Consider the following 13,716-nt stretch of genomic DNA (forward strand, 5'->3'; position numbering starts at 1 on the left):
TCAAACAGGAAGTTTTATCTATGACGAAAAGTCAGTCTGATGACGGAATCATTTCCAGACTCCTTTTTTGTCATTTTTCTCCCAAAATAACTCAATCTGAATAATCATAAGAATGGATGACAAATGCGACTATGCATGTGACCTATAGGACACAGAGGCATGATGATTGATTAATTGTGGAAGGAAGATAAGCGACACCCAAAATGAGGTCTTCTCGTTTAATAGTATAGATATTAAGATTTACAATATAGTGCGAATATGGTCAGTTTTAGTTGATGCGGTCAAATAATTTCGTCATTGGAGTCGGTCTTTGGTGCAAAACTACTGAAATTTTGTTGCATATCAATATCTGTTGAAAAACGAAGGGAGAAAGATACCTGAGGAACAGTAAAACTCCTGGATGGAAAAAAAACTGACCATGCCATGGCTAAAAACAAAAAGACAAACAGACAAACAATTGCACACATGACAAAACATAGAAAACTCAAGAATAAGCAACACGAACCACACCACAAACTTGGGGTGATCTCAGGGGCTCCGGAAGGCTAAACAGATCCTGCTCAACATGTCACACACATCGTGTTGCTAATGTGATAACAAATCCGGTTAATAGTCTAATTCGGTAGGTATACAGATATGCAGTCACAGGGAAAAACATTTGCACGACAGCACCTAAACATCCCAAATTATGTAGACGCAAATTACAAAAAACACAATTTCACAGTACATATGTGTTTAATCATTCACCTTTAAAAAAATCCTTAGGCCCGAAATTTGTACTATTGTATAGCAATATCATATTTCCTACAGAAAGTAACCTAAAGTTAGCGTGCAATAAATTCCAATATTGCACTAGTGCAATAAATCTTCAAAATTCATGACGTCATCAACGACAAAATATTAATATTAGTTTAAACCAATTTTTACTTTCAAATATTATATTGCTGTACAATAAAAGGTTTATTGCATGAATATTGTGAAATATTGTCCCTCGTAGAACAAATATTGCACTCGCAAGCTCGTGCAATATAACATTCTACTCGGGACAATATTTCCCAATATTCATGCAATAACCCTATATTATTATCTTTCATGAAAGAATGAATTTTCAATTAAAGGTAAAGTTGACTCAGTCGTGTCAACAAAATACATCGTACTTGACATGCACAGCTACACACCAACAAAATGATAAATAAACATCTAGAGTCTCACAAAAAGAACTATTTTATAGGCAGGAGCCTCTAATAAAATGCAAGTCTTTTAATCTTTGGAGATATTTCAAAGATGTAATTATGTTAAACACTTTTGAGTTGTCGTCATCATAACATTATTAAAAGAATATAACAAAGGACAGTGGCGATGTTCCAAAGGTGTGTTTGAGCGTTTGATTTTGCCTTATTATAAAGACCTTTCCGTTCTTTAAAATTTGTCTTTGAGATACTAGTATTTTACTTTTATATTCATGACCTTTATAATGGCAATGACACCGATCGGAAAATCAATACAGGTCTTGTAGGTTCTTAATGATTTTTTTTTCAAGTTTAAATAGACAGCTCTTCAAATTAAATTTGGAATCAAATATATATTCATTTTTAAATTTATCTGCCAATTTCACAGGGTGGTTCGCTATCCGTCACATCTTCGTGTTTGACATGTTGTCATCTGGGGATTCCTTTGAGTTTTGCTGTTCCATTGGACGGTACCCAACATACACTGTGTATGTAAAAATCTTCATGGAATCTTATACTTTTTTTATATTTTTTTATGGTCTTTGGAAAACAGACTTTAAAAGACGAAAACAATTATGTTTTTTTCTTCAAATCTATACATTTTTAAAATACGTATGATGAATTCAATCATAGTCAAATGGTTCGAAACACCCACAGTATAGATTGCGTCCCAGCCTTCACGCCTGATCTGAAATATATAGGTGGAATATGTTTATAACCTCAGAAACTGATAACTAATGTAAAGTTATTCTTTACAAATACTTCAAATGTAAGTACTCCACGTGCTTATATATAATCGTTAACATATTTGATAGCTTGTCCAAATCGAGCAGATTTTGTGCATGCCGTTGTTTTTTTCTAAATGTTTGTCATAATTTCATTGATGTAGCATATATCGATCATTGATCTTTATTTAGATTTACTATACAATTGAGAATGGAAATTGGGAATGTGTCAAAGAGACAACAACCCGACCATTGAACAGACAACAGCAAAAGTTCACCAATAGGTCTTGAATGCAGCGAGAAATTCCCGCACCCGGAGGCGTCCCTTAGCTGGCCCTAAATAGATATATATATATATATACTAGTTCAGTGATAATGAACGCCATACTAAACTCCAAATTATACACAAGAAACTAAAATTTAAAATAATACAAGACTGACGAGACCTCAGGCTCCTGCCTTGGGATAGGCGCAAAAATGTGGCGGGGTTAAACATGTTTATGAGATCTCAACCCTCTAGCCAATGTAGAAATGTTAATGCATAACAATACGCACATTAAAATTCAGTTCAAGAGAAGTCCGAGTCTGGTGTCAGAAGATGTAACAAAAGAAAAATACACAAAATGACTATAATACATAAATAACAACTGACATGCCAGCTCCAGACTTCAATTAAACTGATTGACAGATTATGTCTTCATCATATGAATATCAGGCACAATCCTGCCCGTTAGGGGTTTAGTATCAGACCCTCATAACATATACGAGAAGAATACAATCCGTGTCATGCCAACAACTGGTTTTTAAATAAATGTGTATAGTTCCGATGCAAAGACCCTACAAGTGAATCAATATTCAAGCCAAAAATGCAATCTTTAATGACCTGACAACAGTATCGTAACTATATCCCTTCTTAATAAGTCGATCTTAAGGTTTTGTAAGCTTTGAGGTGAATACTGACATTTTTGTACTTTATAAAGAATATTACCATAAAAGATTGGATGTGAAATACCTGAACGTATAAAAAGTCTGCATGTTGAGTTATATTTACAAATGATGTCCTTGTACCGATGATAAAATTTAGTAAATGTTTTGACTAGTTTGTGATATCGAAAACCCTGGTGTAATAATTTTTCATTAATAGATAAATATCTTACGATAAAATCTAAAACGTTACATACACGAGCGAATCGTATAAGTTATGATATATAAACATCGTAAGATGGTGACAAGGGAACGTCACCATCTAAAAATGGATAATTAACGATAGGAAATGAAAAATCATCTCTTTTATCATAAATTTTAGTATTAAGCTTTATGTTAATGACATAGATATCACGATCGAGGAAAGGACAGTGGCCATTGTTAGTATAAGCTTTATTTAAAGTAAGTTCAACAGGATACATTCATTATTGAGAGTTAATATATCATCCAAATATCTAAAAGTGTTATTGAATTTTTGTATTAGATGTTGTTTCGATGGGTCTTTGCTGATTTTTGTTTTATTTAATGTATTGTTGGGTGGCATTTTGTACATTGTTTTCCGTTTACCTTTGATAGCTTAAATTGTATATTCTTCGCCTATGGTAATTGACTGAGAATATATAATGTAACATCTCTATATTTTACGCTTAAAAGTTTGTGTTGAATGATGTATTGTACCACTTATATCAAACGTCTAAAAATTAAACATTTTACCATGTTAGTCAGAAATATCATCAAAAGACCACTAGTCAATTCTTAATTCAACTAAAAAAATTAGTAATTTTGGAAAAAAATTTCATTCAAATTATGTTTCGATTTCCTTTGAACAAAGTATACCACTTTGGATCAGTTGATTGTCATCTCTTTGTTTTAAAATAAACAATTGAAGATATGATCTTGACAGAAAATTTACAGTTCATTAACCAGGAAGTTTGTTTCTCCTTTTTTATAGCTTCTTCTTTTAACGACTGCTTTAATTAATTCATCAGACTAGTAATGATATCATGTATTCAAAATGCCAGACATGTCTGTCTAAATCGTTGCAGTACATATTAACAAGCAACAATAGGTATACTGGACCGGAAATGATCTACTGGTCGGTCTTTATATTGGCAGTACAGATTTACAATCAACAATATATATACTGGACCAGAAAAGACAGACTTATCGGTCTAAATCTATGCAGTACAATTCACTAGACACTAACAATTGCATAAAGTGAGATAAAGCGAAATAATCTCCGAGAGCTTGTTGTAATTCATTTGAATGTGCTTCACAAAAATAACAGATCTGCTTATGAAACATTAACGCTTTAAGCAAGATTTATATTTTGTTAATTACTGACATAGTGGATGTGAAGATTTGTTATATACTTTTTGTTTCCTTTCATGACTTGTTTAGTAGTTTTTTTTTATACATTGTTGACTTATGAGAGCTGATATCGAATATCTTTTGTCTATGACAGTTGACTAAGAAGACTTTATGCTACATCTCTTGATATTTCCCTCTTCATATTAACAGTATTTAACGTCTTACATAAAACATTTCTATAAGCAGAAAAACTTTACTAAATGAATTGGAAATATTGTCAATAGAAAACTAATCAATTTGTAATTAGTTTCAGACCTTAAAAGAAAGTAAGTTTGGGATAAAAAAAAGTTTCATTTAAAATTTGTTTCGATTTTATTTATGTTCATAATTATATATAATTTAATTTTAGATGAAACGCGTCTTCTGATTGGCTGACATTATTTTGTTTTTTCTGCTTCCATATACGACGGCTTAAACTAAGTCACGTGATATTGTGACACTTAGCAACGAATGTATTCCAAATGACAGACTGATCGGTTAATATCTTTGCAGAACAACTAAGGAGACAAGAAACATATCAGTTTAATTTATAAACATCCTTTTTTATATATTTAGATTATTTTAGAAGTTGATGGTGACTCTTTAATAGTTCAAATTTGTTTTATTTAAATGCTTCAAGAGACATCATGCCACATTCCTTTTTTTGTCCACAATTATGAAACATTTGACATAAATCATGTCTAAAAACAATTGAAATATAAACATACGCCCACTAAAAATTGTATAGGTTATACTGTTGCCTCTATTTATAACTTTCAAACAAAGTTAGGTTCAGAGCTAAATTTCACAAAAATAGTTTTTCTACTTCCTTTTAATCTGATAGAAACGAGTGATGATAACTCAGTATAAAGCCGCCCTTCTCTTTGTTTATAATGAACATTAACAGATAAGATCTGGACAATTGTTAAAATTTAGAAGGAAGTTGTGTTTGTCTCTTTGTTTTGGCTTCTGTAAACGACTGTGTTAAATAATTTTAAGTAATGAGTATCTAATTCATATTCAGTACCCAAAATGACAGATTTGTTGAATTATATCTTTGCATATCTGAGTTTTTTTTGTAGTATAACTCACATTATTTATCAAGCAAGGCATATATCATTGAGTGAAATAAGATGAACCACGCGCGGTTACAAATTAAAAAGAAGATCTGTTTCAATTTGTAGACATTGTTTGGTATTTTCTAAATAAAAAAAAGGCTTGGAATTTGTTGTGTCTATGATATTCATGTAATCTATGGACATGTTTTTTCAATTAAAATATTAATTTATTGTGCATCACGCATGGCCAAATTATTTTTGTACTCATTTGAAGAATATTTCAACCAAACTTTCTCAAAGACAAAAGGGATCTAAAGACTTCTTGGAATCGTCTTGAAAATCCATTTATGATATATTGATGACGTCATCTCACTTAATATATCCAACTTAAGCGACAGAATAATGTATGGTCGGAAACTGTCACAACTAATATGTCCAACAAAACTCTTATTGATAAAATATAAACAGAAGAACGGCGCTCCTTGTATTGTATTTAACGAAAAAAGAGATTAAATCAATTGTTATATGTCTAAAAGAGGGACGAAAGATACCAAAGGGACAGTCAAACTCATAAATCTAAAACAAACTGACAACGCCATCGCTAAAAATTGAAAAGACAAACAGAAAAACAATAGTACACATGACACAACATAGAAAACTAAAGAATAAACAACACGAACAACACCAAAAACTAAGGGTGATCTAATCGATGTTTAGATTATTTTTTCTAAAGTATTCATTCGTTAAGTTAATATAAAATGAAATTGAAATGAGTATTGTTAAAGCAATACGTTTTTGGATATAAGAAGTTTGACAACAACTGTTTAGATTTGAATTATTTCCTAACACTCTTAGGTTTTTCTAAATCATAATTTATTATGTCATATATCAGAAATCGACACATTTAAATAATTATCAAATTATTTAGTAATAATATATAAAACGATATAATGAAAAAGGAACAATGAAATTGTGTCATTACTGAAGTCACAAAAAAGAAGTATATATTAGGTCATTGATAAGAAATAGTTGATTGTAAACAATAATCAACGAACATCTCTAGTCGCAAGTTGATTATTTATTCCGAATCCACTTAATCTCATCAATTCCCTAGTTTAACCCATTTATAGCAAATCGGCTGTCTGTTTCAAGTGTCAGGAATAGTTAAATGGCGTTGCATGTATATATAATTTCATATCTGGTCTGTTTTATTCTTTAATTAGGGAATAACTGTAATATTTTTTCTGTCTATGAAGAAATAACATAAAAAATGTGGTGCACACTGAATAACGCGCTTAGCGGGTTATTAAACAGTGTGCACCACATTTTTTATGTTATTTCGAATAGACAGAAAAAATACTACAGTCATTTCTTATAATTTAATTCTAAATTCCATTTTAAACCGTAGAAAACCACGAAAAAACGTTGATGACGTCACGGTCACATGGCTAAATTATGTCCATGGGCTGATAACGAAATAACGTCAGCCAATCAGAAGACGCTACATCCGAAATTAAATTATTAGCTGGTAGTGGTTACATCTACACGGCTCACACAATATATTTACACAGTTCTCGAGTTACCATAAGTTTAATATAACTTAAATTGGGTTTAATCTTCTTTTTTTAACTCCACATTTCATAACGATAAATAAATTTCATTTAACATGTTTAATGTTTAGTCATTACAAGTTAAAAACATTTAATAAATTTTGGTATTTATGAACTGATTAAAGACATAAAAAAAATATACAAAATTTATCTATCTTGTTTTGACAAGTTAAAAAATATAATTAGCTTTATTTGGAACCTTTGAAATATACCGACGAGGATATCAATGCCATGCTGGATTTTTTAATTGACAACATATTTGTTGAATGTTTAGGTTTGGTCTTCCAACAGACTATTGGAATTACTATGGGTTCCAATTGTGTTCCTCTACTTGCAGGTTTGTTTTTATCATCTTATGAAGCAGAATTTATCCAAGGGCTTGTACAGAAATGGGAAAAGAATTTAGCCCACTCTTTGAATTTCACCTTTCGGTTTATTGATGATGTACTGTCTCTTCATAATAATAGATTGAGTGACCACTTACATTTAATATATCCAAGCGAACATGAAAATAAAGATACTACCGACACTGACAAATCTGCTTCATATTTAGACCTTTTTCTCGAAATGACTATGATGGTAGGTTGAATACCAAAATTAATGACAAACTTTGATTTTAATTTTCCTATAGTTAACTTTCCATTTCTGTGTAGCAACATCCCAGTGGCACCAGCATATGGAGTATATGTGTCTCAATTGATACGTTACTCTAGAGCTAGCTCAAAGTACGTTGATTTTGTTGAACGAGGAATACTGAATAATCAAAAGTTGCTAAGACAGGGCTATGAACGAATCAAATTAAGGTCAACTATCAAGAAATTTTACGGTCGCCATCATGAGCTGATTGACCATTATGTAAAAAGTGTGTCAGATATCATATCTGATATTCTTCCTCAGTCATAAGAACCTTTCATCATCAGCGAACTGGACAAAGAAATAACACGAAAAATGCCGTATACGGTGCAGAAAATGCTTACCTTTCCGGAGCAACTGATTTCACTCCCGGTTTTTAGTGGAGTTCGTGTTGTTAATTATGTATAACTGTTGATGTAAATGTCCTTTGGTTTTGTGAGTCTTTGTTTACTCCTTAGTTTTGATTGTTATTTTCTTCATATATATATATTATATAAAAAATAATTATCTGTGAATCCCGGCGAGGGAAGAACAAAAAATTTGCGAAATCAAATTTACAGATCCAACATTGTTGGGTTGATGTTTAGACGAGTTGTATATATATAGATAATAGCAACATGAAATAGAACTAAGCTGTCTACAGGTTTGCTCCTATTATAAATTGAAATCAAACAGACCTAAAGAAAAACCCAATAGCACGAGGTCGCAACTTTTTTGTGTTTATGTTTATGTCAGGTTAAATGACAATCGGCAGTCTTCGGTGGCTTATAGACTAAAATACACATGCAATTCGGATAGATAGTATCCAGTACATGCAGTTTTTACTGTATAACATAGACTTATTATTATTTGAATAAACGTTTTAGTATGTTATAAATTAATTATGAGGATTTCAGTCAAAGATGTGAAAATAAATTTGACAGCTAGTGCCGCTTTACGGGTATGATTAAAATACTCAATACTCGTTAAGTAGTGGTATCGTGCGAAAACTGAAGAATCAACCCATTCACGATCAAATGACGCGCGAGTTCAAATCCTTCATATGCAAATAGTTTTGAGAGGATAAAAATCGTAAATTAAAATGTCCAAAGTTTTAAAATAAATTGTATCAAGATAAAGCAATGGCCAGTGCATTTTAACAATAATAAACAGAAAGAACAATACACGGACGACAGAGAAATGGGTTTGAATAGAAAGATAATTCTAAAATGTTTGTACAATTTCTTTCCAAGATATGGGTACACATATATATATCAACATCTGACTTCTAACCCGGTTTATCAATGGAATATAACAGGATACATCAAGAAAAGCGTGGTGTCTTGAAGTAACAATGTAACAAGCATATTTGGTGAATAAATATATAGTGTCGTCGGAAAAAGAAATAAGCATGAAAAAAGAAATGCTATAATGTGTTTAACCTGTTGTCATGTTACTACTGGAAACTACATGAATTAAAAAGAAGAGAAATATTTTCAATTATGATTCACGTCTGATTTCCGTATGATCATAACCATCATAATCATCAAGTGTTTAACACTTTAGCTGAGTGGCCGCCCATCCTTGGTATGTACTATCAAAATCAGATAGCATCAGTACAAGTATTTATAAAGTTTTCATTAGGAAGTTTCTGTATCTGTGTTTGTTTTAGCTGCCCTTAACGCCTACTGTTATTCTTTCAAGTAGTAGTGTGAGACAACAGTTAAAACCAAGCAGCCCAGTGAAAAAAGGTAAGAGTTTCATCTTTGATAAAACTTGCATTGCAGGAGACGTTACCGTGTCACTCTTTTTAAAGTTTAAGGGTTCTAAGTCGATGTACAAGATGTAAATCAAGATAATCGTCAATTACCTTAACATATCAGACAAAAATATATGTTCCTGCTCTCATCCAATAGTATAAGATCACATAGAAAATGTATGCCAACAAAGTATTTCAGCTACGTACTAAACAGTACAGTTATTAAAACATAGTCAACTAAAGCCATGAACCGTTACTAAATATATATGTAAGAACGTTTTATGAATAGAACTATAATAGTAAATTATGGCAAAAATGTAGAAACCAACTCTTATTCATGAATTCACTATTATATACATTATTTTGAATATTGAACATTAATATAACACTTTGAATTAATAACATACATGTACTTAATCCATAACTTAATCAATGAAATCATATCTTTCTTAAAGTCATCATGAACAGATACTTCAGAAACCAAGACAATTCTGATGATGAAAATATATTTGGCATACAAAAAACAACTTACTGGGAAATATACGGTGTGAAACGTTTTCCTTACCGTGGAAAGCGGAAGTTTACACCATTACTTTCCCAATCTTTAGATGGAGGAATGGTGATCTCAAATGACGTGTTTGGACTTACAATCAGTCAGTTTGAACGAATGTATAAAGATTGTTTGGAAAGACGGAAAACAGAAGAGCAGTATATATTGAACCTTAGATATCCAGATAAATCTTCGAAAGAATATCTAGAATACTTAGAAAACTGTTCAGAGTGTAATAAAGGTACATATTTTGTAAAATTTATTTCTAAAACTCTAAAAACTGAAAGGTGTACACTTGATTTAGCTTGATATAAACAGTCTTACAAAGGTAAAATATACCATGACAGAAATACAAAACCAACAGTTTAGTATAAACAGTCAACACAATGGGCTATAAGAGAAACGACAACGATACGCATGACAGGGCGAACACTTGATGTCAATTTCAGTAAAACTAGCAAGTGATTGAGGTGCATTCGATAATCAAGTTGATGCGTCAAATGACAAATACTTAATTTCAAAACAAAACAAATGATGAATATAAGATTAAAAAATGTATACTAGAAAAATAAAGGGAGGTTCTATCCATGAAACGAAATCAGTTCGTGCACAGCAAAACCAAAATAAAAAAAGTCGAGGAACAGCGCTTTTATTGCAATTCTTCACCATGAATTCAAAGTAACACGAGATTTGCATATTTTCACTCAATCCGTAGGGTTGTAGTATCATTTGTTTAGTCATCAATAAACTCTTTATACACTATTTGCATATTTTCACTCAATCTGTACACCATTTTCTACATTTGAAAATGCCTGTACCAAGTCAGGAATATGACAGTTCTTGTCCATTCGTTTGTGATGCGTTTTCTTATTTGATTTTTTTGTCTTAACCTACCTTTATCACAAACACTTAAAATTCAACAGTTGAAAAATATCATATAAAAAAAACGGCACCAAGGATACTTTTAATGTTTTAATGACAGTAAATGTATTACACACTACACAATGCCTAATTGTTTATATGTTGCGGTAAATAGTGTTGAATACTAGGTCGATGATACCTAGAGGACGAAACAGCCACCTAGAATGTGATTGATTCATTGGTTGTAAAGTATCATTCCTTGCGTCAACTACGTCTACAATGACCGTAAGATTAACGCTCTGATCTGAACGATTGATTGGATTAAATGTAGGGAGGGGGCAATTATCTTTGTATATGTTGTAAGTACGTCTTTTTATGTTTTTTTTCAAATATAAATAAATGTGTATATTCATATGTATTACAGATCAATTCCTTTTCATCGACAGTTACTTTAGGGAGAAATGCTTATACCAGAACCTAGTTAAAATAATTGGTACTGAAATAGACATACGAAAGAGACAACGATTTTTTATAATACACGATATGATCGTCAATGCAACTTTGACTGATCCTACACAAATATCTAGTGGAAGTTTGGCTGAGGGACTTGACTTTCCAGGTAGTGACATAGATATAATGTTCTTATTTAATTATATTGACGTGGTAGATAATGTTAGTAATATCAAACTCCCAACACATCGTACAACATGTGTTATGGAGACTGATATTAATCATCCTGGATTTACTAGCCTCAGGGTTGCATCAACAGGTGGGTTATCCGTAGATTGTCAGTGTAGTCCAGGAACATGTACCGGTGAATGGTTGTATCTATCACCAAACACATTTGCAACACAATATATAAATTCGTTTTCTCAACCGTTATCCTTACACGGTCCATGTTTGTCAAACCAAGAGCAGACTTTTGATATGGCATTTTGTGTACGGAGTAAATATCTACCAAGAAACGCAAGTTCATGGGCTATCCGGCATCGATGGCAATGGCCACCTAATGTCGTAATTGACAGGATACTGAATTACGGATGTTTGTTAGTACCTATTGGACCGAAGACTTTATCAGATAACAACTCTAAATTATGGAGAATATCTTTCTCTGTGGCAGAAAAAGTACTTGTACATTCGTTTAACTTCACTCAACTGTTATGTTACGGTCTACTCAAATTAATGTTGAAGCATATAATAAACACACACGATGAAGTCAAAGATTTACTGTGCTCTTACTTTCTGAAAACGGCTATATTCTGGGTCTCGGAGGGAATGAATATTAATACCTTTCAGTTATCTGAAATATATTATTGTTTTTGCCTCTGTGTAGATAAAATAATTTCATGGGTAAAAAAATGTTACTGTCCGAACTATTTTATACCTGAACACAATATGTTCCTTGGTAAGATCGATCAAAGTAACAATAAAATACTACTATGTGTTCTTGAGAGTATAATGTTTGGTGGGATTGATGGATTGTTAAATAGTTTATTTGCACCGGACAATGAAAACCCACGTTTAGTAGGTACAAATAATGAATCCTCGTTCATTATGTTGGACATTCTACTTTACAGGATGTCTGGTACACTTCATTTGGGAAGTATCTTTCATGGACCAGAATTCCCTTTAAGAATGTATAATGGACTTGCGATTACGGAATCTTTACTAAAGTCCGAATCGTCTTCTTTTATTATTGCTATTTGTAAATATTATTTTGCTACAATCACTAAATATATAGCACAACTACTACCTTCGCCAAACACAATAGGAGAAGCGTACACCATACGCAATCTTTATCAGAGATATTTAAAAAACGTCATTAAGACAGATGCCGTATCAGGTTGGCTGTTGTACGCATCGTTTTATTATGTGACAGGACAGTTCGATGTTACACTTAGACTAACGGATTATGTTCTATCAAAATGTTCACCTAATATGATAGATCAAGGCGAAGAGCCCTTGGAAAGATGTTTCCAAAGATACAGTCATAATGTACATTCTTCAATGACATTGAATGAAAGGATGACATTAGCCACTATCGCACATGTCCCCTACGTACAGAGATCATCATTAATACCAGAAGAACTGACGCTGGAAGTAGAAAATCATTTTAGAAGTATCTCACCTATTACAATGATATATTGTCTTAGATTTCTATGCTTTCATCATCGCGGTGATATATCCAACAGACAACAAGCTTTGCGTAATTTACATTTAGCAGTAAACACTGACGAAATCATAAAATACGGTAAATCGTGTACTTCATTAACAATACTTGGAGTTTGTAATGAAATATCAGGATATAAAGACGAGGCATATGAGTGTTATGATGAAGGTTTCTTTTATAGTAACTGTAAATGTCCAGACGCAGCAAAAAGGAAGCTAAAATTGTTAATCTAATATAACTTAACACTGCAGATGTTTGAATTTGCTTCATTTATGTTAACCTTTGTTGTATAACTTTTAGTACGTTATCGAGTTTCTATGTGTAAGACTGTTGCTATTATATTTATATTATTACACAATAAAGTGCTCTTTTGATAGACATAATTCAAATTACTTGCATGTTTTACCTTATTCACTATGAAAGATAGTTAAGTATCATTTCTTATACGATGACAAATATTTTAAAACCAAATAAATTTACTTTTAAACACACTCTTATCACGAGTTGTTTGACCGTTACGGAACATGCGTTTCACAGATGACAGCGGATGTGTTCCTAGTGTAGCGAATTTACAGTTTAAGAATGTTATACTATTCCTACAGTTATATATTTTCCAATAACTTTATGAACTTTCCAATTTGATCTTTTTATCATTGAAAACGGCATTTAAAATCATACCTTTATCATTGGTTGCTATGAGAGGCTTTGGTGCTCTCCTCGAGGTCCGCGTTAGAAGTATAAATAGTGGGTAGCTATACAATTAAAATTGTCATTTGTACCGAAGACAACAGACAGTGCACATCGGAAA

General features: G+C 31.9%; 1 protein-coding gene across 1 annotated transcript; it reads left to right on the forward strand.

Moving 5' to 3' along the window:
* Nucleotides 1–10,021: 10,021 nt before the first annotated feature.
* LOC134689683 (uncharacterized) lies at nucleotides 10,022–13,141 on the forward strand. Its single transcript, XM_063549649.1, has 2 exons — nucleotides 10,022–10,118; nucleotides 11,163–13,141. The coding sequence occupies exon 2, from the start codon at nucleotides 11,282–11,284 to the stop codon at nucleotides 13,139–13,141; it is 1,860 nt and encodes a 619-aa protein (XP_063405719.1). The 5' UTR covers nucleotides 10,022–10,118; nucleotides 11,163–11,281.
* Nucleotides 13,142–13,716: the final 575 nt, after the last annotated feature.

The sequence above is a fragment of the Mytilus trossulus genome, chromosome 11, assembly GCF_036588685.1.
Source record: "Mytilus trossulus isolate FHL-02 chromosome 11, PNRI_Mtr1.1.1.hap1, whole genome shotgun sequence".
Taxonomy (NCBI): Eukaryota; Metazoa; Mollusca; class Bivalvia; order Mytilida; family Mytilidae; genus Mytilus; species Mytilus trossulus.